This window comes from Acomys minous (genome assembly GCF_964271855.1).
Source record: "Acomys minous genome assembly, chromosome: 15".
Lineage (NCBI taxonomy): Eukaryota > Metazoa > Chordata > Mammalia > Rodentia > Muridae > Acomys > Acomys minous.
Genome location: NC_140497.1, coordinates 96,151,678 through 96,177,429, shown reverse-complemented (window position 1 = coordinate 96,177,429; position 25,752 = coordinate 96,151,678). Strand labels below are relative to the sequence as shown.

Below are 25,752 nucleotides of genomic sequence, written 5' to 3'. Positions count from 1 at the left end.
GGGCGGGGATTCGGGGGGGGGGGCGGGCAGAGCGGTAAGTCCTTGGCCCTCGGCTCATGCCCAGCTTCCTGTCTGAGTTGAGTACATCTTTTAAAACTCAGATAAATGATCTGTGGTAAATTTAGGTGGCCGCACAGATACTTTGCAGGGGTCAAAGCCCAGCTCCTTTCAGCCCGGCTCCAAATAATTATAAATAGAATTCTGACTCGTGCTCACTTGGATTTTTTTTTTTTAATTCTTCGTTATTTTTATTAATCCACCAGACGTTGTTGACCAAGGCCACTGGGCTTCCTTAGGAAACAGCTTGAGGCTGGCGCAGGAGGTAGGGAAATAATTGCTACCCCCTGAAGGGCTATTAAAGAGGACTTGACTTCATGCCATTGTGTCAGCAGAGGATGCTGCTCGGTTTCTTGGTGTTCTGTGCTTTTGGCTCCAATTCTGCATTGTTCAGCGTTTCAAGGCTTCAGCATACTTTTTACTCTTGACATTGTTGTCCACTTTTAACGTCCCTATTGTGATGGCTACCCCACACTAGCTCTGCTAAACTGTTGCTTAAGGTATATACATTAAAAACAACAACCACAAAAAACAATAAAGTCATCAACTGAGTTTTGAACCCCAGCACTTCAAAGGCCAATGCCCTGGGGAAAGTAATTGTTATTATTAGTATTCGCCAGTAGGGGGAGCACGGCATGTTGTTGAAGTTCTGTGCGTACCTAAACCTTTTTGCACCGTGTGTAGCGGGTACTTCAGAAAGGGCAAACATCATAGCTTAATTTAGCAAAATAACTAAGTTTCTTTCTGAGTTTTCTGTGAGGAACTGGATTTAATCTCAGCTGGCTAAAAGTGGGGCTGGAGAGATGGCTCAGCCGTTGAGAGCACTGACTGCTCTTCCAAAGCACCTGAGATTCAATTCCCAGCACCCGCATGGCAGCTTGCAACTGTCACCCACCCATAAGATATGACACCCTCATACAGACGTACGTGCAGGCAAAACACCAATGCGCATAAAATAACAATAAATTAATTATTTTTAAAAAGTGGGGTGACCTTGAGTTCAGGGCCTGAGTGTTCAATGCATTTTTTCTGGGACCTATGGTGACAAGGTAGATACTTAAAAATGGCTCCTAGGGCCTCTTTTTCTTCCAGTTTTCTTTTCTTGAGGGGTACATTTATAAAATTTTGTGTTATTTGAATAATATTTCAGGTTATTTAAGGTGAACTGGCAATCCAAAGAGATTGATTTGTGAATCTTGTAATGATCCGTACTGTGTTGTGTATAAAACTGCATAAGTGAACTAAGCCATCCTCCCGGAGGCTGATGAATTTAGTGCTGTCATCACCATCTTTAGAGAGCTGCATAAACTTCAGCCATGTCTGTATCAATACAGGTTGAGTTCCCTCATTAAAAGTGCTTGGGTGAGCCAGGCCATGGTGGCCCATGCCTTTAATCCCAGCACTCAGGAGGCAGAGGCAGGTGGATAGCTATGGTTTGAGGCCAGCCTGCTGTGACAGCCAGGACTACACAGAGAACCCCTCCTCGAAAAAATAAAATGCTTGGTGGATACAGGGCTCAGAATTTCTTCAGACTTCGGGGTCCCTGTATGTACATAGTGAGCCCTCGGGAGAGCTGAACACAGCTTGTGTGCTGTATACACCCGAGAGCACAAAGGTCGTCCCACGCGGTGATTTTAGCGTATCTGCATTTGACTTTGGCTCGTTTCATGACATCAGTGAGGGCTTTCCACTTGTGGTGTCACATCTGTGCTGAGAAAGTTCTGGAGTTTGGTACATTCTGGATGTTGGAGTTTTAGGGTGGGGTCCTCAACCAGCATATGACTGTAGTTCAAATTCTTATTCTGGGACAGTACAGGTATCTGGGATGTTTAGGCAGCCATGGCTGTAGGTACGCTTTTAAAATACTTAAGAATTAGGCTCCCCCCACTTCACCCCCCCCCAGACAGGGTTTCTCTGTGTAGCCCTGGCTGTCCTGGACTCACTTTGTAGACCAGGCTGGCCTCGAACTCACAGAGATCCGCCTGCCTCTGCCTCCCAAATGCTGTATTAAAGTCCTAAAGCATCACACCGGGCTCCTCTCCCTGTTTTTAAGACTCAAAGGAATTAATCTCTTCCTTTTGCTTACAAACTTACTTTATATAAATCAGCTTGCCTAAAATCCTAGGGAAGTCCTGTGGGGTCACTTCTGGCTTCTTTCAGTACCTGAGTGATGCTCAAATGCTGAGGACCATGAATCTGAGAGGTTCTGGTATTTTAAGCCTAAGGAGAGAACTGTGATTATTGAGCGGTGGTAGGTGGTAATGTTGCTATGGTGCTGTTTTGACTTCTCCCTGTTCATGAAAAGTCATTTGCATGTCTCTGCCCCTTCTCTGTCTGTGCTTCCACACAGGTGTGTGCGCCTGGTGCCTTCCCTCAACACCTAGATACAAGAGGGTGTTGTGTTCCCTGGAACTGAAGTTACAGACATGTGCAAGCTGCCGTGTGGGTACTGAGAACTGACCTGGTGTCCCTTGAAGCACAGCCTGTGCTTTTCACTGTGCGGCCATCACTCTAACCCCTTTAGAAGCCATTTTGAAATGTGTACTGTCTGTCTTTTCATTGCTATTGGATGGGAGATTATGGTCGGATTCATTGGTTAATAAAGGCCAGCCTTTCCACCCAGCTTTTATTTTAGTAATGATTTTAATAGTGATTTCACTTCATCCTTTATTTCCTTATACTTTCAAACATTGCTTTTTTTTTTTCACATTCAAAATCCTTAACTACTTTTTGAAATTTACATAACTGGCTAGTTTAATGCTTTTAGAGGTTTTTAACCCACAAATAGTCTTTCACTGCCATAGGAGTGTGGCCAATTAGAAACGTGAGAGTGAACCTAGGTTATAAGGAAAACTACTACTATTACTATTACTGTTATTTTGAGGTGCCGGGCCTTGAGCCGAGGGCCTTGTGCACATGGGGCAAGCGCTAGGTGCTGAGCTACAGCCCCAGACAGCAGAAGCCATCCCATAGAGAGAGCCAGTGAGTAAGAGGTTCCGCGAGTTGTCTGTGTCAGTGGAACCAAACGCAGGCTGGTGGCAGGAAGTTCTCTGGTTTCCTTGTCTTCAGGCTCACGTGTGAATTGACAGCAGTGCTCTTCTTCCCAGCCTTTTGCAGAAACACAAACTGTCGCTAATTTATTCAGTTTCTATTCAGGCTGAAATAAACCAAACACTACTTAGAAAAAGCTATCTTAAAATGATGTCGATCCATCACACTGCACTGTCTTTCTGTTTCACACATTGGCTTGTTAATTGACGTGCTTGCTCCATTTGCAAAGTCCTTGCTTAAGACTCAGAGTGGATTTCCAAGCATGCTGCCTCTCCACCTTAGGGACCAATTATTTGCATCTCCAGCTCACTCAGCCAAGATGTGTGTGTGGATGTTTTGGGTTTGACACAGCATTCATATAAATTCTGCCCAGGCTATTCTTGTTTGGACCCTTATTTTACATTTTCCCCCCTTTCTTTTTTTTTCCTCCAGGCCAAAGATGGGAGATTTTTAAAAAATTTTATTTATTTTTATGTTACGTGCATTGGTGTTTTGCCTGCATGTAAGTCAGTGTGAGTGTGTCAGATCTTGGAGTTACAGACAGTTGTGAGCTGCCATGTGGGTGCTGGGAATTGAATCGAGGTCCTCTGGAAGAGCAGTCAGTGCGCGTAACCACAGAGCCATCTCTCCAGCCCCCATAGATGGAGATTTAAATAGGCTAACAACTGCTTATGAGGCATGGAGACAAGAAAGGCTAGAGTAGAACCCTAGACACATGCCAGTGGGCATCCTGATGCACCTGCTGATGCGAGTTATTCATGGGTGTGTGTGTGTGTGTGTGTGTGTGTGTGTGTGTGTGTGTGTGTATTAGCACCTGCTATTGGTGCCAGCAATTGCTGTATGTTGAAGTTTCTTTCAGACACGCATGGTGGTACACGCCTGTAACTCCAGCCCTTGGGAGGTATAGGCAAGAGAATCAGGATTCAAGATCAAGTTACAATCCACAATGAGTTTGAGGTCAACCCAGGCTATATGGACCCTGTCTCAAAATGAAAAAAAATTTAAAAAGTCCCCAAACAATAAACAAAGCCAAAAGGTTTTTCAGATCTTGGAAAAGGATTCTAAGTGATGTGTAAAAGTGGGAAAGTTTCATTTTGATTTCAAATCTAATGTCAGTTTGTCACCAGAATAATCATTTAGATTAAGTCAGAAACACAAGATTTCTCTTCACTTGAAGTAGGTATTGCTTGGCTGTGGGACTCTGGCTAGGAGGGCCCGCAGAGTTTGCGCTGGGCAGGACACCTGTTTTTCTGTCCCTGCAAACACATCCTCCTCCCCTCCTGGGTATATGCTGAAGGTCAGGTTTTTGTATACAATCACAGAAGGGCACATTTCAGTTGATTAGTTCCTGGAAAAAAGAAAAAAAGAAAAAGAAAAAAGTAGAGACCCTCTTTAGAAAGCAGCCTGTGAAGGCAGTCGTTGGGCCTCTGCGGTTGATCCAACCCTCCTGGGAGCTGATGGCGTGTGTTGCGCTGAGTGGCCCACACGGAGGGTCTGGCAGGAAGCTGGCTTTCTTTTCTACGGTGTTAGCTCTCCTCATGGAAGCTTGATTAGCACTTGATTCCACGTGGTGTGTGGAGAGGCCTTCTGGACTGTGTCACCCCGTTAGCATCTTAGCAGTCCGTGTGTTTGACAGTCTGATGTCGGTCCTTGGATACAGCCGCTGGTGGTGTAGGGGACTCCATAATCCTCTAACTGTGCAGTAATTGCTGGTGCGGAACATGACCGCCCCCCACGCCCTTCTCACATTAGGGATGACCGCCCCCCCATGCCCCCCACGCCCTTCTCACATTAGGGATGACCGCCCCCCCATGCCCCCCCCACGCCCTTCTCACATTAGGGATGACCGTCCCCCCCGCCCCCCCCCATGCCCTTCTCACATTAGGGATGACCGCCCCCCCACCCTTCTCACATTAGGGATGACCGGCCCCCGCCCCCGCCCCCCACACCCTTCTCACATTAGGGATGACCGCTGCCCCCCCCACCCCCCACCCCCTTCTCACATTAGGGATGACCGTCCCCCCCCACCCCGCCCCCCACGCCCTTCTCACATTAGGGATGACCGGCCCCCGCCCCCGCCCCCCACACCCTTCTCACATTAGGGATGACCGGCCCCCGCCCCCGCCCCCCACGCCCTTCTCACATTAGGGATGACCGCTGCCCCCCCCACCCCCCACCCCCTTCTCACATTAGGGATGACCGTCCCCCCCCACCCCGCCCCCCACGCCCTTCTCACATTAGGGATGCTATTTGAGGTCGGACGGTTTGACAGATAGCCCAGATGAACATCATTGTGCAATCCTAGCCATGTTGTTGGGACTTATCTCTTTTGTGGCTTTTATTCTTTTAAAGCAAAATGCATGCAAACAGAAACCCTTCTCAGTACTCTTAAAGGGTTCTCCCCTCTCTCTCTTGCATATGACTCTATACAGTGGGCTGGCAAATTCAATTTGACTCAGAGGGAAAGCACCACTGAGTCATATAGTGTGTCGAGCATCAATGCAGAATCAGGTCTTCCGTGTGTGTGTGTGTGTGTGTGTGTGTGTGTGTGTGTGTGTGTGTGTGTTTCGGGGGTGGGTGGGAGGGAGAGACATTTCTAATCTTCTAACTGGGCTTCTTGGCTATTTTGGGTCCACCTCTTTCTGCCAAGGCGTTTCCGTCCATTTTCATCTTCTGTTTTTTTCTTTTTATTTTTTTGTCCCTTGATTTAGTTTTATGACCTCAGGGAGAGGGTTACATGCCGCATTTGCCTTTTCAGTTTGTGGCAACTGTGTTTCCTTGTTCCAGTGTCTGTTCACTGTTTTAGTTTTTATTCCATGTGTGGGCTTAAAGAAAGAGATTTCCTTTAGAGGGAGTTCTGCAAAGCTCTCTCGAAAACGCCTCCAGAAAATGTCTCAGGTAGAAGCCGTGCTGAATAGGGTGTGAATGGGGGCTTGCTGAAATCAAAGCAAGGGTCCTTTGGGGTGAGACTGGGCTGGGAGGCTGGGGAGGGTGGGTGTCTCTCCTGTAGGAGAAAGCACCACTGTAGGGGCTGAGAGCAAGTTCAAGAGTGCTGGCGGGAGCTGCAAAGCTCGCTACGGCTGACACTGTGGCTGGCAACTCTTAGGATCCCAAAGATTCTGTCCTCCAAAAGCCAGGGACAGCAGCCTGGTCCAGCTAGATATAGTGCATGCAGGCACGCACGCAAGTGAAATTAAAATCAATCACCTGGGGGAGGGGTTGCTGTTCTGAAGAGGGGAAGGACAAAGGACCAGCGCTATGAGCCTTAAAGAATCTACTAGGGTTTTTTTTTTTTAAATGGCTTCCAGATGGTCCTCAAGTGCTCTCTGTTGGAACTTAGAAGCAATTTTAGGATTGATTTTGGTCCCTCTGGTTTCTCAGAGATCAGAAGAGCAAGCAGCTAGGCAGCTTTTGGTGATGCTAAGGGGCTGGGGTTTCTGCGACCCAGCTGGTTTGTTTCTTTGGTCTGGTTTTTCGAGACAGGGTTTCTCTGTGTAGACCAGGCTGGCCTCGAACTCACAGTGATCCACCTGCTTCTGCCTCCCGACTGGGACTAAAGGCATGCGCCACCACCGCCACTGCCTGGCTCCTCTGTATTTCCTCACGCATTCCCCATGTCTAGGTTCAGTGGTACCCTGGAGTCTGTGGGAGGAAATGTCAGGCCCGAGAGTGAGAAGATGTTGGAGGCAAGAAGTGTAAGTGGCTGGATGGTGCGCGTGAACATGTGACCCTTCACACTGGGGCGGAAGCAGCTGCCATCCTTCCAGAAGCGGGGTCTGTAGGTGCGCTCCACCATGCCTGGTTTACGCAGTGCTGGGGCTGGAGCCCAGCGCTTTGCTTGTGCTTGGCAAGTACTCTACCCACTGGGCTACATGCCGAGCCCAAAAGCTGGCCTTCTTGAGGTGCCTGCTGATGTTCACAGGATTAGTGGGTCCTGGAGACCCAGGTGGCTAAGATGTCTCCCACCCAAACGAACCCCTTACACCGACGGAAAGTGGCCTGGAACCTTCCCGCCCTCCGGCTTCAGTTTGCTCCTTTCTCTCTGTTCTCTGTACCCATGGTTTTCTCAGAATTAATTCTCCTGTCCGACCTCTCTGCTGGCTTCCTTCTCAGTACCAAGTCTGTTTGTTGGCCTCTGTGTTCGCCCCATTTTTCCGTTGCTACTGCAGCATAGCCAAGACCGAGTGATTTATACAGAATAAGAGTTTGCTCGGTTCATGCTTCTGAAGGTGGGGGCTGGGGGGAGACTCAGCTGGTGGGGTTACTTGTCGCTGCTGCCAGGGGTGGGGAGTGCCCTCTGCAGAGTCCCAGCTGAGGTGTCTCTCCTTCTAAAGCTGTAGTTGGGATGGGGGGTGGGGAATGGCCGGCCTTGTGACTGCACTTAACCGTAGCTGCCATCTCACAGTGGCCGGGTTCTGTCCTCTTGATCGGTGTAAGTTTTGGTGCGGCCATCCCAGCTGCTAGCACTTCCCTCCTCCCTTCCTTCTTCTTCTCAGCCTGCATTTAGTTGTGTGTGTGTTTCCATGTTTGATTGACCGTATTTGTTCTAGAAGCTTCTAGTTCTCTATTTCGGACGCATATTCATGGCCGTCTGTAGGCAGTCTCATGTGGGTCGAACAAGTCTTCCTGTTAGGTGAGCCTACCCCACCCCCACCCCAGTGAACCGTTCCGTGATACACCGACTTTTCTTCTTCACTTTTTATGTCAGCGATGGCACCAGAAGCCAAGCTGGCATCTCTGCCATACTTGGCTCTATTTCCTCTGTCCACAGATGTGGCCTTGACTCAGCACACACCTCTGCAGGTTGCATTTTCGTCTCCACTGTCAGGTTTACCCAGGGCCTGGCCCATCCTCCTCCTCCAGCTGTTTTTCCTGGCTTCTGCATCTGTTTGCAAGTTCTTGTCCGTCGTCATCAGGGCCTTTGAAAGCACATCTCGCTTTGTGTCTCTTGCTAGCTTATGGGAACCTTTCCTTTTCATGGCTCACAGTTTCGGAGGGTCGTGTTCAGAACTGGCCCTGTTGTGTGGTGGGCCTGTGGTAAGGCAGCACACGGGGGTGAGAGGTGTGTCAGCAAAGCAAAACAAACAAACAAACCAAAACAACAAAAAACCCCTCACTTCCTGTCTAGGCAGGAATGAAAAAGGCTGTGGTCTCCCCACCTTTCAAGGACCTGCTCTCAGGGGCCAAAGGGCCTCTCCCTAGGCCCTGCCTCCTGCAAGGCTTTACCAGGCCACATGGTGCTTACTGTGGGGAACCAAGCCTTCTAGAGATCGGCCCTTGGGGGAACAGTCTGTCCTTCCAAGTTTCTGACGCTCACTTCCTGCAGGTTCTTAGTCAAAGCAAAGAAACAAACTGGAGACTGACATGGATGCTTCCCCAAATCCTAGGACCAAGGATCGCATGTTTTGTTCGCTGTCGTATCTGCGTCTCCGAAGCACTGGCTGGTGTGGGGCAGGTCCTTCAGAACTGCAGCCTGCGATGAGTGAATAAATTAATCCCAAGAAGCAAGCCCTGGGCGTTTCTGGTAGCTTCAGTTGGGCGTACACTCAGGTGTCTCTTCTGCCGGGAGAAGAATTTGCACAGCCTCCCTGAAGACAAGGCGGGCGGGGACCCAGGCGGCTCTCCCCCGCCTTATAAGCGGTTTGGGGAGATTCCCATTTCACCTCCAGCAGGCACAGGCTTGCTGCGGTTTCTTTCTGCCTGTGGTTTGCCCTTTAACCCATCCTGCTAAAAAGATAAAAAAAAAATAAAATAAACACAGCGGCAGAGGAAGGGGCTCAGGAGAGGGTGTGCAGAGCAGAAGGCAAAGCCACGAGGTGGCCCCACATCCTCCTTTGGCTCGGAGCTTATCCTCTTGGCGGCAGTTTATTGAACCTTCCAGATCTGCCCTGTTTAGGGCCCATGCTACAATAGTCTGGAGACTGCCAGGCTGCATGTCTCTGAGAGTCTTTTTTTTTTTTTTTTTTTTTTTAAAGGAAATGTTCCACTTCAGGCAAGAAAGACATGGGAGGAAATTAAATTATACTCTTTATTTAATTATTTATTATTATTTATTTTGAGATGGTCTCATGTAGTCCAGGTTGGCCTCAAACTCAAGACTCCCCTGCATCTACCTCCTGCATGTCAATATTACCAGTGTGCATCAGCATATCCAGTTTTGTTTTGTTTTTGTTTTTTGTGGTTTTTTGTTTTCTTTTTTTTTCTTTTCTTCCTTTCTTTTTTCTTTTTTCTTTCTTTTGAGACAAGATTTCTCTGTGTAGCCCTGGCTGTCCTGCACTTGCTTTGTAGACCAGGCAGATATAGGAACCTGCACAACCCCTTTCTTTTCTTTTCTTTTCTTTTCTTTTCTTCTTTCTTTCTTTTTTCTTTGTTGTTAGCTATTTATGGCAGAGTCCCTGCTGACAGTGGCTAAGAGCATATGGGCTGTGGAATTAGGTAGCTTTGGGCTCAGATTCTGGTCCTCTGCTTCTTAGCTGGTGGCCTTGGGGTTGCTTAGCAACCTAAAGGAAGCACCCATCTCTGGATGGTTGAGAGACTCAAAGGAAAGACTGGGGTACACAGTAGGTGCTCTGCAGTTAGTGGGCTCAGAGAAGACAGCTGGGTGCTGGCTTCTCACAGGACCTCCCTGCAGGCTGGGAGGACACAGAGGGCCAGCCATGGCCCCTTCTGAATTCTTGGTTTGCCTCTGTGTAAGAGACTGTTGTCTAGCTCCACCATTCTGAGTTGGCTTAGCGCAGGTGCCACGGAACACATTACATGTGGCGTGTCAAGGCTGGGTTAGACATAAGAGGTTTTCAGAATGAGGAGAGAGGAATGGATCGGGCACTCAAACTTTGAAAAATAGCACAAAATGGCAAGTTTTAATAAAAAAAAATTTTTAATTTATGTAAATCTCATATATATATATATATACACACACACACACACATACACACATACATACATACATACACACACACATACATACATACACACACACACACACAGATACAGATCTGGTAGAAGCTGGCTCCAGATGCTTACATTGCTGGGAACATACTGCAGTTTTGTTCATACATGTCCTAGATAAAAAAGAGTGAGTGTGTGTGAGTGTCCTCTTTACCTCTGTGTTGTGAGGGTGAACGTTTTCCTTGGACCATGTGTTCCGGTTTCGCTCAGTTGTTCTGCTAGCCCTCGCATGGTGGGGCACTTGAAACTGCCGCAGGAACGGATAGTAGCTCATTTCCTGTGAGGGGCGCGCAGCGCTGTCCATTCCTATGATGACAACTATATTGAAGGTATAGAAGAAAAAAAAATGTTTACTTAACCTATTCATGTTAAAAGTTGAAGGAGGAGGCCGGGCGTGGTGGTGCACGCCTTTAATCCCAGCACTGGGGAGGCAGAGGCAGGTGGATCTCTGTGAGTTCGAGGCCAGCCTGGTCTACAAAGCGAGTCCAGGACAGCCAAGGCTACACAGACAGACCCTGTCTCAAAAACAAAACAAAACAAGCAAACAAAAACAAAACACAAGTTGAAGGACATCAAGGCCTGGAATGTTGGCAGGCTTGCCTCCTGCACTCTGAGCGTACCCAGAGCCTCCTGCTCTTCTGAGCATGCCCAGAGCTCTGTTCTGTATCTGCCTCTTGCTCGCCTGTCGCCTGTCCTGTTACTGAGGCTGTTCTCACAAATCCCTGACCATCCACAATTCCCCTGTTGTGATACATACAGTCTTCTTTTCACGGTGCTAAGGCTCTAGCCCAGGGTCTTAGGCCTGCCGCAGGTGTGGGCCCCAGCTCTGGGCCGTGCACTGGTGCTGCTTAGTTTTAGTTCAGCTTGGTACAGTGTTCCACTGCTGTGAAGAAATGCCATGACCAAGGCAGCTCTTCTCACCATGGCGGCATATGCGGCTCTGGAGCAGTGGTGAGGCACATCCCAATCTACATACAGGTCAGGAGAGAGATGGAGAGAAAAAGCCTGGGCATGAGCTTTTGAAATTTCAAAGCCCACCTCCAAGGTTTCAAGGAAACCTCGAAGTGGCACGCTTCATCCAACAAGGCCACTCCTCCTCATCCCTTTCAAGCAGTGCTGCTCTCTGATGAGCAATCATTTAAATATATGAGCCCGTGGGGCTGTCCTTATTCAAACCACCGCACCTGAGAAGAGGAACCCCAATAATCACCTGTCAGGTTGGCCTGGGGGCCGCGTCTATGGGACATTTGTCTTGATTGACACTGATGTGGAAATGACCAGCCCACGGGAGACTACAACCTACAACTGTGAGCTAAAATGGCCCCTTTGTCCGCTAAGTGGTAGCTTTTGTCACGGTAAAAGTAAAGTGAGGACGCTCACCAAGGGCCTGGCTTTTAGGATGTGGGTCTGCTAAGACTTCTTTACTGCACTGTGTAACCCCATATTTGTGACTTTTTGCCTGTTTTGCCAGACTGTAAGCCCAGAAGTGAAAAGCTATGCCTCTTGTTTGGCTTCTGCATTTCTATTGCCTGTTGCAGGGCAAATGGAACAGAAGAAGGGCAGCTGTGCAGGTCAGCTGTCCGATCCCGTGTAGCAAACGGCTTTGCTTTCGTAGAGGTTCAGCTCCTTTTCACGTCACCCTTGGCACCTGGACCACTGCCTGACACTCAGTGGCAGTAAATATTTGCTGAATATCGACTATACTTAGAGGTGACATCTGGGTGTCTGAATGGTCCAGCCTCTCTGTGTGGAGTGAGGGAGGGGCTGGCAGCGGCTGCTGAGAGGCTCATCTGCATACAGGTCTAAAGGGCATCACAGAGCTCCCAGGCAGAAAGGCCACTGCTTTGTACCCCTTCCCCCTCCCCTTCCCATCCCCCTCCCCCCTGTCCCCCACCACACTGCCCACAGCCTTCACCGAGTAACACACAGAATAGCAATCAGAATAGCGCTGCCTGCTTTATTTAATCATGTTCAAAACCAACTGTTTATTTGTCAACAACAACAACAAAAAAGTCACCCAGCTGATGAAGTGGAAATATTTAAATATTTTAATTGGAGTGTGCGAGCGCATGCCTTGAGCCATGGGCGTGCCGTGACACTCACGTGGAAGGTTAAAGGACAATTTGCGGGAGTCAGTTCTCTCCTCTTTACTGTGGATTCCAGGGGCTGAATTCAGGTCTTTGGGCTTGTACAGCAAGGACTTTTGCCTGTGGAGCCTTTTTGCCAGATTGTTTTTTGTTTGTTTGCTTGTTTGTTTTTGTTTCCAGATCCATTCTCAGTGTAATTGAATTTGATTTTGATGAGAGCCCTGTTGTTTTGAGGCTTGGTTTCTAAGCACTTTGTCTGCTTGCTGGCTGAGCTGCACCCGCCTGCTGCCCCTGACTGCCGGAGTAGCACTGTGTAACTGCTGATGTGACAGGCGCACCTGCAGTGCCCGCCATGGCCCTCAAAGCTCCACCCAGAACCAAAGCTGGTACTGTGATGCCAGCCATCCAGGAAAGCTGAAACAGAAGGGAATTGAGCGCAAACATGCTGGGCTAGCCTGGGCAGCATAGTGAGGCCCTGCCTCATATTTAGAATGCCAAGTGTAAGCATGTCACTTCAAAACTACTTTCTGTGAAAGCCTTTTTGTTAAATCATCACCACCCACCCTAATTTGCCTGTACGGCGTCCTGGTATTTCTTTCATGACCAACTGTTTCTCTTCCATACTTTTCAGAAATGCTCCATTTAACCTTAACACTTAACGTGTACTCGTTTGTGAAATTTCAACCCTGTTTTCATACTGAAATTTGCTTGCTTTTTACAGGCAAGTTGAAAAACTGCAGAGAGGGAGTTTAAGGCTCCTCAGGACTTGCCACGCCTGCCCTTGAGCTGAAGACCAGACTGTTGGAGTCATGGCAGTGACAGCCCACCACCTGGTCACCGTGTGTGCCCTGCTGAGCTCCTGCTTGGCCACTGCAGGTGATGCTCCTTTTGAGTTGTGTCCTTCCCTTGAGTGCCCGTTTTCTTCTCTGCCCCCTTTCTAACATTTGGTTAGGAATATTCAGGCCATTTTATCTTTGTGCAAATGATGAATGTTTACACTCTTTAGTATATTTAAAATATTTAAAATATTTCACTGTCATCCAGGTGCATAATATGGTTGCTTATGTTGTAGTTTACTAGGCTGGGGCTAGACATTCTAATGGGGGCCAAGCTAACTGGTGTTGAGGCAGGCAGACAGCAAAGACTCCCTGCTTTATTTGCGAAATAAGAATTTCTATTCTTTTCAAAGAATGCTCTTATAAAATAAGTAGAACTTCTGTGTGGAGGTAACACTTTTACGAGGTTTGGGGAGGGGAGGTGTTTAGCCTCAGCTACTTCAGGTATATTAATAGCATGTCTTTAAGAAGGAGATCGAGGTTCCGAGTGGCAGCTTGCACCTGTGATGTCCTCAGTAACATTTCCAAGCACTGAGGGAAAGAGAGAGAGAGAGAGAGAGAGAGAGAGAGAGAGAGAGAGAGAGAGAGAGAGAGAGACACCTTGTGTTTCCCAGAGACTGTCAGAATGTTAAAGTGGAGGTTGTGTGGGGGGTGGGGGTGGGCAAATGACTGCATTTGGGGTACCATGCTCTGTGGATGGTGCTAACATCCTAGTGTCTCGTGTCAAGGCCACTTAACACATTAGGGAGGTTAATTTGCTCTGTTTTGCCATCCTTTGCTCTGTCTCCTTTTTCCTGTAAGGAGCTGTATAAAAGCAATTCATTACACCGGTTCTGGAAACCGGCAGTTCTCAACAAGAACAGCACCAACTTGAAATCCTATATAGCCAGCCTTCTGGGCGAAATGATTGTTAGCATATAGAAAAATGAGCAGAATACTTTAATTCAATAATCAAACTCTGAGTGAGATGTAATTATTTTGACATTTTGCAGGAGATGAGATGAGTCACGGAGACACATAATTCATTTACACGAAGTTGTGTGGCTGAGAGATGGAGGGTCCAGATTTTACATTTTGCATTTTGTGTAGTGGAAAGAAGATGTCATCTGGCCAGGGAGGCTTCCGGAGACAGACCGGGGGCTGTTTGCAGACAGACTGTGGGAAAGCCAGTTGGCAGGAAGAAAAATGTGTGAGCCTAGAGATCAGAATGCTACCCCGAACCACTGCAAACATTTTAAAAGAAAGTTGTTAGTTTGGGTTTCTTGTTTTTGGTTTTTTTTTTTTTTAAATGCCAGTGTGTGAACTTGATATGCCCGTTCTGTTTGTGTGACTCTCGTCAGCAGTTTCATTTTGTGTCATTGGTGAAGAGTTACTTGCATTTTGGTGTGTGCATTAAAATAGATATTTTATTTTGTTTTATTATTTTATTTTATTTTATTTTATTTTATTTTTTGAGACAGAGTCTCTATATGTAGCCCCAGGCTATCCTGGAACACACAGAGATCCACACGCCTCTGCCTCCAGAGTGGCAGGCATCCATGGCATATGCCACCATGCATGGCAAAACTGGATGTTGCCGTTAAAGTGGGTCATGAGTGGACAAGAGGAAGTGCACTTACTATGACGAGATGCAGAACTGTGCCTGGGGTCCCGATGCGGGCTCCCGTGGACGCTGTGGAAAGCTGGGAGTGTGATGGCTTGTACTGCCGTGGTAGCTTTAATAGTAAATCGGTCTTGCCCAACGCATTCCTTCCCCACTCATGCCATCCAGGAAAAAAGAAAAAGAAACATATGCACTTAGTCTCAGAGACGTACCAAAAGCTTTGCAGAGGTGGAAAACACAGTAGAGCTGAGGTTTTTATATAGCACCACAGTGTTCCTGGTACATAAACCCCCCTCTGTGTTTTCATGTATGTGCATACAAGTGTGCGCGCACACGTGCATGTGTGTATCAGGCCAGAGCACAACTCTGGGGTCACTTCTCGGGCTCCGTGCGCTTTTTGCCGAGACAGGTCTCTCGGTGGCCGGCACTTACCGAGTGCCTAGATGGGCTAGCCATGTGAGCTCCAGGACACACATCTGACTTCCCTGGCACTGGGTGCATTGCAAGCGTGCGCTACCACACGTGGCTTTTAAAATGTGGGTTCTGGGGACTGAATTCAGGTCACCATGCTTGCAGGACAAGCATTGTACTGACGGGACCTCTAACCCCTACAGAGACTTCTTACAGAAGTTCATTAATTAATGTCATTTTGTACAATCGAATGGGGTCAGACAGACGGAGGAGACGTAGGCTTCGCCTGTGCTGATATTTGCTTCCATCTCTACCTCGTCATACAGTCCAGGCAGACCTCAGGTTTGCTCACAGCTGAGGATGGCCTTGAACTTCTGATCTTCCTGCCTCTGTGTTTAGAGTGCTGGAATCATTGGCAATGCATTCCTACGACCAATTTATATGTTGCTGAGGTGAAGCCCAGGGCCTCACACATGCTAGGCAAGCACGCTGCTGACGGGGGTCGGGGGGCACATACCAGCTCTTTCAGTAGCTTTCCAAATAGACTCGGTTGACCTCTCAAAATGCTTTTTTTTTTTTTTTGCGGGGTGGTGGTGGTGGTGGTGGTGGTATTCTGGGGGAGTTGAGCCTCAAGGCAGTCATAATAATGAAACTTTATAGCGTAATCGCTGTATGCTGGGTCGCACCCCCAGTGCATCCCACATCATATATACCACATCATTTCTCCAGAACAGTGCAGATGCTGTGATCACCCCTAGTTCATAGAGGAGGGGGCAGAACTACAGAAGGATTGGGCCATCCCCTCAGGGCCACACAGTTCATTAACAGTTAGCGGTAGATGGCCAAGCCTTTCGTTTCTGTACCATGAGAATGCTGAGGGCATTGGCTTTGCTGTGGCTTCTGCCCGTTGTTGTTGTTGTTGTTTTGAAACCGTTTTACTTTGTAGCCCAGGCTGCCCCTGTGTAGCCTAGGCTGTCCCTGTGTAGCCCAGGCTGCCCCCGTGTAGCCCAGGCTGTCCCTGGTAAGGCCAGGCTGGCCTTGAACGGAGCAGAAGGCGAGAAGGTGGTGGTAAAGATCAGTTATATGCGCTTCTCATGGGGGAAGGCACGGCAGGGTTTGCGTGACGACCCTCAGGCTTGGCAGGCCGTCTTGTGGACATCTTTCCCTCTGTGCTTATGGTGGGAAAAGGAAATTGAAGCGGGCGGGTGGCAGCTGACTGTCTGGGGAAAACTCAGCTAGCCTTTTCCTCCCCACTTCTCTTCCTTGGCGTCGTGGGAGGGAGGTGTCTGTTCTCGAAAGACACGCCGTGTAAGAACCAGAGTGCCTTGCAATGGGAGATTACCACAGGCCGCTGACTGGCCCCTTTCTGTAGGTCGTGATCTAACACTGAGAGAGCAGGGCCTTGAAGACTGCTGCTTGCTGCTGCTGCTGCTGCTGCTGCTGCTGCTGCTGCTGCTGCTGCTAGCCCAGGCCCGCTTTGGCACACTACACATCTCTAAAAGTATAGGAGCTGCTGCCTCTGAGGTCTGCAGTGTGTCCGTCAGGGCTGAGTTCCAGAGACGCAGTAATGAGGAGAATTCAGGGAAGTCGGTCAGCTTGGCTGGGAGACACGGCCTGGGCTGCACTTGCCGGCTAGCATGCCGGGTCAGGAGAGGGCTGCCCAGGTGAGGGCTGCGCAGACCCCCCACTGTGGCGCCAGCTTGCCTTCCTGCCTTGACGTGGTGTCCAGGTGCGTCCTCTTGGAAGCTCGCCCACAACCTGCATTTTGTCCAGCCTCATGTCCGTCGGATGCCCCTGAGAAGTCCCCTGCGAAGTCCTGTATCGTGACAGACAGCAAGCCGAGATACCAGCTGGGCCATACTCAGTGTGGAGCGGGCCAAGCCGGCAGCTAATAATTATATCCTGTTGTAGCTACGGTTTTCACGGTGCTTTCTCTGCCTCCAGCCTCATCCAGCAGCCTCGGGTGGGCGGATCTCAGTCTTCTCATTTCTAGAGTGAGAATGTTGGGGCTTAGAACGAGTGAGTGATTTAGAAAGATGATTCAGTTCTCAGTCGGGCTGGAACGCGAACACACTTCCACAGATAACCTGTGGCACCGTGTGTCGCAGAGACACCCCGCCCCCACACGCGCATGTGACACAGAAGATCTGTTCATTTCGTCCACACAGAAAACTCTTGGCATTCAGCATCACCGCTGCCTCTATGGCCAATATTTTAACTCAAGTTACAAATGAGAAGAGCAGTGTGGGGGAAAGTTAAGTATAGGTATACCGAGCAACAGATCAGAAGCTAACGTTCAGCCATATGGGGAGAGGGGCGGGGAAGTAGTGACTGACGGTCCTGTCGTGAGGAGAGGCAGAAGGCTGAGGAGGTTCAAGGTCAAGGCTAAGGCTGGCTTCACTACATGACGACATCTTAAACAAAACAAAACAGAAAAAACAAAAACAAAGAAAAAAGAAAAGAAACCAAGAGCTTATACTTATGTTGTCCCAAAGATAGTGGCACTCAATTCATTTTTCATTGACAGTTAAGATATGTTTGTGGAGTCTAATAGGACATTTTAAATATATGTATATATATTCTATTGTGAGGTGGCATATTTAATATTTGACTCACCTCTCCTTTTGAGAAGACTGGTTTATGTTTTACCGTGTATGTGTATGCGTGTGGGTTGTGTGCCAGGGCTGGTGTGTGGAGGTCATAGGACATCTTGTGGGATCCAGGCTCTCCTTCCGTCCTGGAACCTGGAGCGAGAACTTCCCAGGCTCGGCAGCAAGTGCCTTTGCCTGCTTAGCCATCTTGCTGGTCTCCATATTTACCAGTTTTCTTTTTAAAGATTTACTTATTTATTACATATACAGTGCTAAGCCTGCATGTACACCTGCACACCAGAAGAGGGCACTGGGTCTCACTCTAGATGGTTGTGAGCCACCATGTGGTTGCTGGGAGTTGAACTTAGAACCTTTAGGAAGTGGAGCCAGTGCTCTTAACCTCTGAGCCATCTCTCCGGCCCCATTTTTACCAATTATGTGGGACTGTGGTAAGAGCACCGAGAACTTACTCTCAGCAGTTGCGTGTGTTCCTGCGCACGTGCGTGCGTGTGCGCGTGTGAGTGCTGTTCATTGTGGTCAGAAGACAGCCTGCTGGAGCTGGTTCTCTTCTACCAGGTGAGTTTTGTCAGGGGCTCAGACTCAGATCGGCAGCTTGGGCAGCAAGAACGGCAGGGGCCCCTGCTGGCCCGAGCTCAGCAGTTCACGTCCACGTGATCATCCTGAGATTCTGTATCGCTGGACTAATATGTCCACGGTGCCTCTTCCCAGCCGCAGGCAGCCACTGCTTGGCCTCTGTTTTCTGTACATTTGATCATTTTAGGTTCTGTGCATGCGTGAGATCCTGCAGTGCCTGTCTTTCCCTGTCTTCCTTATTTCACTTACCACAATGTCCTCGAGGATCACTTGTGCTGTAGGGGGTGAGGGTCCCCTTCTTTTGGGGCTGAGTGTTTCTCCGTTAGGTCATTGCTTCATTATCCCTAATTCATTGGCTCTGTACACTCTCTGGGTTTTGCATTAATGACCCATGAGTTAGTTTCAGAGTGGGGACCAACCAGCCATCTAACCAACAGCCAACACCCAGCCCAACCCCCAAAACAACAACTGGGAGGCTCAAGGGTTGTAGTCTGCAAGGTTCATAGCAGATCCAGACATACCCTCTCTTTCCAGCCTTGTCTTGGGACACGGGAGTTGATTTGGTTTCTTTTGTGGTTTTGGTGAGAACAGCTCCATAGGCTCCTGTGTTTGGATGCTTGGTCCCCAGTTGGTGGAACTGTTTGGGAAGGACCAAGAGGTGTGACCTTGTTGGAGGGGGTGTGCCACTTGAGACAGGCTTTCTTCCATAAGTTGCTTTGGTTATGGTGTCTCTTCACAGATACAGAGATGTAATTAAGATAGCCTGTAATTATTTTGTCTTTTTTTTCTTTTCTTTTCTTTCTTTCTTTTTTCTTTTTCTTTTTTTGGTTTATTTTGAGACAGGGTTTCTCTGTGTAACCCTGGCTGTCCTGGACTCACTTTGTAGACCAGGCTGGCCTCAAACTCACAGAGATCCACCTGCCTCTGCCTCCCTGAGTGCCGGAATTACAGGAGTGCAGCACCATACCAGCTTGTCTATTTTTTCTTTTTTTTACACATAGAGAAAGCCTATTGTCAGTGAAATAACCAGCCATCACCAGAGTGCTGAGTCTTATGTTTATTCTATTTTAAATTATATTTATGCAGTTGGTTGTGTGTGTTTATATGTGTGCACCACAGCATCATGTGTGAGTCAGACGCCTGCTAGGGGGAGTCCATGTGGGTCCTGGTGATAGAGCTCAGGTCCTCGGGCTTGGTGACAAAGTTCCTTTGCATGCTGAGCCATCTCACTGCCCTGCCTGCCACGGTCCATGTATTCCAGAGAGCAAATGACATTTTTGCAAAAGACCTGGAGTGGCTGCAGTGGCCTGCAGGCATTTGGGCTGCGTTCTCTGTGGGATGCTGCACCACAACACACACACAAACACATACACGTGGGGTGACACTCTCTTGCACTTCACTGTGTGTGTGCATGTGAGGTATGCATATGTGTGGCATGTTTGTATATAGTGTGTGTGTATGACAGCTATTGGATAAAAGGATATATGTATGTATGTATGTATGTATGTATGTATGCATGTATGTTTGAATAAAAGGATGTATGTAGGTATGTATATATTAATGCATGTATGCATATATGTTTGAATAAAGGGATGTATGTGTGTATGTATGAATGTATGTATGTATGTATGTATGTATGTATGTATGTATGTGCAAGGCAATTTACTAGCAGCTTTTTGATTTGGGTAACTAGATATACACACAGAATAGGAAGGGTGGATGGCTAACAAGACAGCAAATGAGACTGTCCACAGATCTGATGTCAGAGTCTCAGCAGGATGCATTCTTTCTCCTTCGCATCTCATTATAGGCTGGGTAATTGCTACGCTGCTCTGGATTCCTGATTATTTGAATTATTTTAGGATACAAATGACAGTATGTTTTATGAACAGTGATTAGCATTTTCGCCAGGACGGAGCTTTCTGTGTGTTCCCAGACAGCTGTGTAGTTGCTGAAAGTTTATGGTTCGGCACAGTTGTGTGCACAGGAACTTAGCTGACTGGTCTTTGATACCTCAGTGGTGACGCGACGCACTGTGTGCGGAAGTCAGTGCTGCTTAGCCCCCTCCTGGCCCTGTGCCTTTTCAAGTAGAGCAGGGGCCGCGCTCATCAGTTTGTATTTGCTTTAAACTCTCAAATACCCGCTGTGCTTTAGATAAAACCTTGTCAAGAGACTCCGAGTAACCTGCTAAGTCTCAGGCACTTTGCTGGCTTCTGAGGCGCAGAAAAGGGCACTAGAGAGCCAGTGGGTTTTCCTACATTCTTTTCAGTTGTACGTCTTAAAGTGCTAATCGATTGCCTGACCAACATTCATTGAGTGCTTACTGTATTCAAGACACTATTCCAGGTGTTGGAGATATAATAGGGAAACACACACACACACGATACTTGATCTTATGAATCACGTCTGTAGTAGGGAGAGAGCAGAAACAATAATTCTGTCTCTTTAGTGGGTCCAGTCTCCGCTGGACAAAGGCAGAGGGACTAGAGCTTGGTGAGGGAGAACAATTGAAAGCTGAGTCGGAAGGCTGAGTGTTTGCTGCTGTGCACAGAGTCCTTCTTTAATCTCCAGCACTGAATAAAGCAGTCAGGCTTATGCCTGCAACCCAGACTTCACAAGGGCATCCTTGGCTATGTGGGGAGTTCAAAGTCATCCTTGGCTACATGAGACCCTGTTTAAAACACGCGGAGGAGGAGATGGAGAGGAAGAGGAGGAGGAGGAGAAGGGGAGGAGGAGGAGGGGAGGAGGAGGAGGAAAAAGAGGAAGAGGAAGAGGAGGAAGAGGAGGAGGAAGAGAAGCAGAAGAAGTGGTGGTGAGGAGTATTCAGTTGGAGAGTACTTGCTTAGATTCCATGTGGCCCTGGGTTTTATCCCTAATACCACACAAAAGTACTGATTGAACAAAAGTTGGAATTTGGGCTTGTAGCTCAATGATAGACTACAGGCATATAATGTGTAAGGCCCATAACACAAAAGCACGTCCGTCCATCCATCCGTCCGTCTGTCCATCTATCCATCCATGCAGCCACTCATCCATGCATCCATCCATCTGTCCATCCATCCATCCATGCATCCATGCATCCATCCATCCATCCATCCATGCATCCATCCATCTGTCCATCCATCCATCTATCCATCCATGCATCCATCCATCTGTCCATCCATCCATCCATCCATCCATGCATCCATCCATCTGTCCATCCATCCATCCCATCCGTCCGTCCATACACTGATCCATCCATACGCCAATCCATCCCGTCTCTCCCACACACCCATCTGCCCATTGATCCATCCACACACGTCCCATAGGCAATGGGTCTGGGAGGCCTCATGGACTTGGTGTTTGTGCGAAAGACTGAAGCAAGTGAGCTAAATGGTTTTCTGGAGGGCGCGTGATAAAGGAAGGGTGAGGTGGGAACTGGCTTGAAGCACGCAGGCCGTGGCAAGCAGACCAGGTGGCTCTGGATAGTTGAGTCAGAGAACTGACTGAAAGGTGAGGAAATCTTGGTGTGGGTGAGACAGGTGCAGTGTTATACGCAGGGCTGTGCATAACGCAGGGTCTTTTAGGCTGCATGATGGCTCCATCTCAGGACATGGAGTCATTGGAGGGTTTGAGTCAAAGATATGATCAGGGGGACTTTTTTTTTCTTTTTAAAGTTTTCATATGTGTATGAAACTGTGTATGCACGTGTGTGTATGCATGTGTGTTGGTGTGTGGGTTGTGCATGTGGAAGCCCAAGTTTAATACCAACAACTGCCCACCTTCAAGATCTTCCATCTTACTCACTGAGGCAGGCTTCTCAGTCAAATTCAGAGCTTGCTGATGTGGCCAGTCTTGCTAGCCCAGCTTGCTCTGTGAATCCTGTCTCTACATTCAGAGGCTGGGATTACAGATGGGCAGCAAAGCCCACCCAGTATTTACATGGGTTCTGGGGGTCTGAGCTCCAGTGTGCATGCTTTTGTGGCTAGTGCTTTAGTGAGCCGTCTCCCCTGCCCGAGAAGCCGCTCCCACAGGAGCACTCTAGGGTAGCGTCCCAGAGTTGTGGTAATTGTATTAAGAGATGGTGGCAACCAAGGGCCACCTACTACAAGGGAGTGATCTGCTTATTAAATGAAAGTGACGTTTCTGTGATTCTTATCGGTTGAAGGTAAGCCTTTGAGGAGGGGGCGGGGCTTTCTGATTTGCTTTCTTAAACCTCATCCCTGGCACGAGAAGGCCTGTGAACAGCCAGGCACAGCCCTGGGCCTGCCACGGCCCCAGGAGGCAGTCTCTCTGCTTTGGAGACTGAGCGAGGACAGTTCCCCGGGAATGCTGTAACATTTTCTCTTACTGACCCCCACTAGTTTTTGACCTCTTCTTCTAGGCACCCCGTACCTGTTTATCTGTTGGCTGTGTATGATGAGCAGGCTTGACTTCCGAGGGGCCTTAGGTCATGGAGGAAAACTCCCCACATGACTGAGCTCATGAGAAGGGGAGATCTTGGATTTGTAGGGAATTGGGTGAGAGGGGGAGGTGAGGGAGGAGGGAGGGAGGGAGAGACAGAGACAGAGATTGTACTTGTATTTTCTTATTTATTATTATGTATACAGTGCTCTGCCTGCATGCAAGAAGAGGGCACCAGATCTCATTACAGATGCTTGTGAGCCACCATGTAGATGCTGGGAACTGACTCAGGACCTCTGGAAGAGCAGTCAGTGCTCTTAACCTCTGAGCCATCTCTCCAGGTGTACTTGTATTTTCTTAAAGTATCTGTTTTTTGGGGGGAGGTGGGTGTGTGCCTCTGTGAGGATGTAGCCTACAAACAATGTCAAACAGAAAAAAGGTGTTTTTATTTTTATTTTTTCATTCTGTTAGTGATATAATTGGAGAGCAGGGCCTGGCCCCAGAACCTTCATTTGTTGGCAGAGGAGCAGATCTGCTGTTTGTCACCTGTTGGGTCTCAGTGTGGCTCTGGTGGGCGCCCTCCAGTCCCGCCTCCTGTATTTGCCAGGCTTAGTTAGCTCTAGAGGGTGCTATCAAAGGCTGTCTGGCAGTGGGTTGTTAATGATAGGGGACGGATTCAGAAGCACTAATTAATTGTTAGATTATTTGCAAAGCACATGTTGGAAAAGCCAGAGCCTGCAGAGAGGCCAGGCAGAGAGGGCTGGCACAGAGGCCAGGCAGAGAGGCCAGGCAGAGAGGGCTGGCACAAAGGGCTGGCAGAGATTAACCCCCACCTTCCAGGCTCAATTGCCTTCTGGAGCTGGGCCAAGAGGGGCATAGCTGTTCTTTGTAGAGGAGTACGCTTGGCTGTATTCTCCCTTGAATTGCTACTGTTGCTTTTCAGGCTCCTGAGCTACAGAGCTTCCTTGGCCTCTGGCAGACCCAGAGCGCCCAAAACACATCCTTAGGGAGTTGTGTGAGCTCACCATTTAGTGAGAGAAATACAATCACTTAACATTCATTAACTAAGTAAACACTTCCCAAGGGCCACGCTCAGAGTGCATAGGGATCTGCAGCCTGATCTCAGAAGCTCTTCAGCTTCACAGTGTTAAATGTGCAAAGGTATCCCGCTTGGGCGGTTAGGGGTTTAGGGCACTTACTGGATGTGCCTATGGCTCTGCCCTTAGTCTGCAGTCTTACCAAAACTACCTGCCCTCCGCCCCAGAGAACACCCAGCATGTTAGTTAGCACCCTCCCATTTAAGAGGGTCAGCGAAGAATAAAAAATTTAAATTCCTAGTGTATTAGGAAAACGATGCTTAAAGTTTTGATAATAATAAAATAATAAAATAAAAACCCCTTAATATGAAATTCTGTGTTCCAGTGGAAGCTCAGTGAAGGCTGTACACAGGAAAGGGGGGACAAGAGGTTGATGCCTTTTCTCTTTTGGGGGGTGTATTTGGTGTATCTTTGGTGTATCTTACAGTTCCTAGGTGTTAGTCCACCAGACTTGTGAGACACAGAAGTGGTGCCTGCCAGTTTCCCAGTGACCCCCAGTTTCTGTTGGTTCTGAGGTCAGTTCTGTGGAAGAGAACAGGAGGGATTCGGTGCTTGTTGAAGGGTTGAAGAGCCTGGCCCTAACTCCACAGGCTGCAATGACTGCCCCGTTCCCCCCCCCCACCCACCCCCAACTGGTGCCTCCGGGGCTTGGGCAGCCACGTGAGTAAGTAGCTGCAAACGCTCCTAGACCAAATCGCCCTTTATTAACACGATTCAAAAGAAAAGAATCCTAATGAGACTTTCAGAGATCTGTTCATGGTGCTGTCACAGCTTCCTGAACCCGAGAAAGGCACACGGAGGCCTCTTACTTCTGTTTATTGCTGATCTTGGAATCCACTGGAAAGTGGTTTCACAAGAAGCTTCCAGACTAGGTGCTGGCGCAGGGCTGCTGAGCTCACAGCTCGGAAGGCCCCTTGTTTACTTCCGGACCCGATGTCCTGAGAACACAGGGAGGTACCCACAGCCAGGAGGCCCCGGGAGCGGGAGTTGCCCAGGGTTAGAGAGTTTGATGAGGCTGAAGCTCGCAGAGCTGCCAGAACGAATCATGGAAGAGGTTTTCTTCCAGCCTCAGAGCGATCCTTGGGTTGATAAGCAACTGACTTAGTGGTGTGTGTGTGTTGTGTGTGGGTTAAACTTACGGCTTTGGGCATGTCAAGCGTGCACTTTGGTGCCAAGCCCTATGTCCTTGCTGTGTTTCTTTCTTTCTTTTTTTTTTTTTTTGGTTGTTGTTGGTTTGTTTCAGCTTCATTACACTATTATTTTGGCAAAGTGATGCCAGCGACTGGGGGATGCCAGTTAAGCCATGAGATAATGGCACGGCTAACGCTTGGGTTTTATTTTTGTCATTTTTAAAAGACTTTAGCTTAGTCATTTTAGAATATAACCACTAAGTACACATTAGTGGGGGGAGGGTGCCGGCTGAGAGACAGAGATACAACAAAAAATGGCCGAGAGGTTGTAGCTTGCTTTGCTGTTCATGAGCATGGTACTCCCTTCTGTTTTTCTAGTTAAAAAAAATAAATTCTGCCTCTACATTTGCAGTTTTGTTAGGTGTTTTCTTTTCACGTGTGTGATGTGCATGCATGTATGCTAGGGATTTCCTCTAGTGCCTCACGTACACTGAGCGTGTTTCCTACCACCGAGCCTCGCTCCTAGCCCTCAGTATTGCTCTTAGACTTAAGTTCAGGGACCTACTTTAGGGAATGGGGCTTTACTGGGGAAGACACCACGGAGCGCCAGTACCCTTTCCTGGGCACCTGATCAAGAGTGTGTTTTGTTGGTGGAACTACTCGATGATGTTAATCTTGGTCACTTCGCTTGAACGGCATATGCCAGAATTTTCTGCTTACTCATAAGGCTACTATTTTTTTTTTTCATTTTAAAAATGACTCACGACTTTGGAAAAATACAATGGATTTTAATGTAGTGGAGTATGAAAAGTTCATTATGTGACTCAGAGTCAGTATTGCAAGAAGCCTTAAAAGTGGCCGCCTGTCGGTCTGAGATATAACATGGGAGAGGACAAAGGCGCAAGCACATGGAGGAACTGTCAAGATCTGCAGCTTCCGATAGCTCAGGGCTGCCAGCCCTCTG

General features: G+C 48.3%; 1 protein-coding gene across 1 annotated transcript in view; it reads left to right on the top strand.

Moving 5' to 3' along the window:
* The window catches only part of TGFBR3 (transforming growth factor beta receptor 3), a 170,347-nt gene that overhangs the window by 1,744 nt on the left and 142,851 nt on the right, over positions 1 to 25,752 (top strand). Inside the window, exon 2 of the mRNA XM_084758044.1 lies at positions 12,865 to 13,019. Coding sequence (XP_084614170.1) covers positions 12,953 to 13,019 — 67 coding nt within the window. The 5' untranslated portion in view covers positions 12,865 to 12,952. The remainder of the gene's footprint in view (positions 1 to 12,864; positions 13,020 to 25,752) is intronic.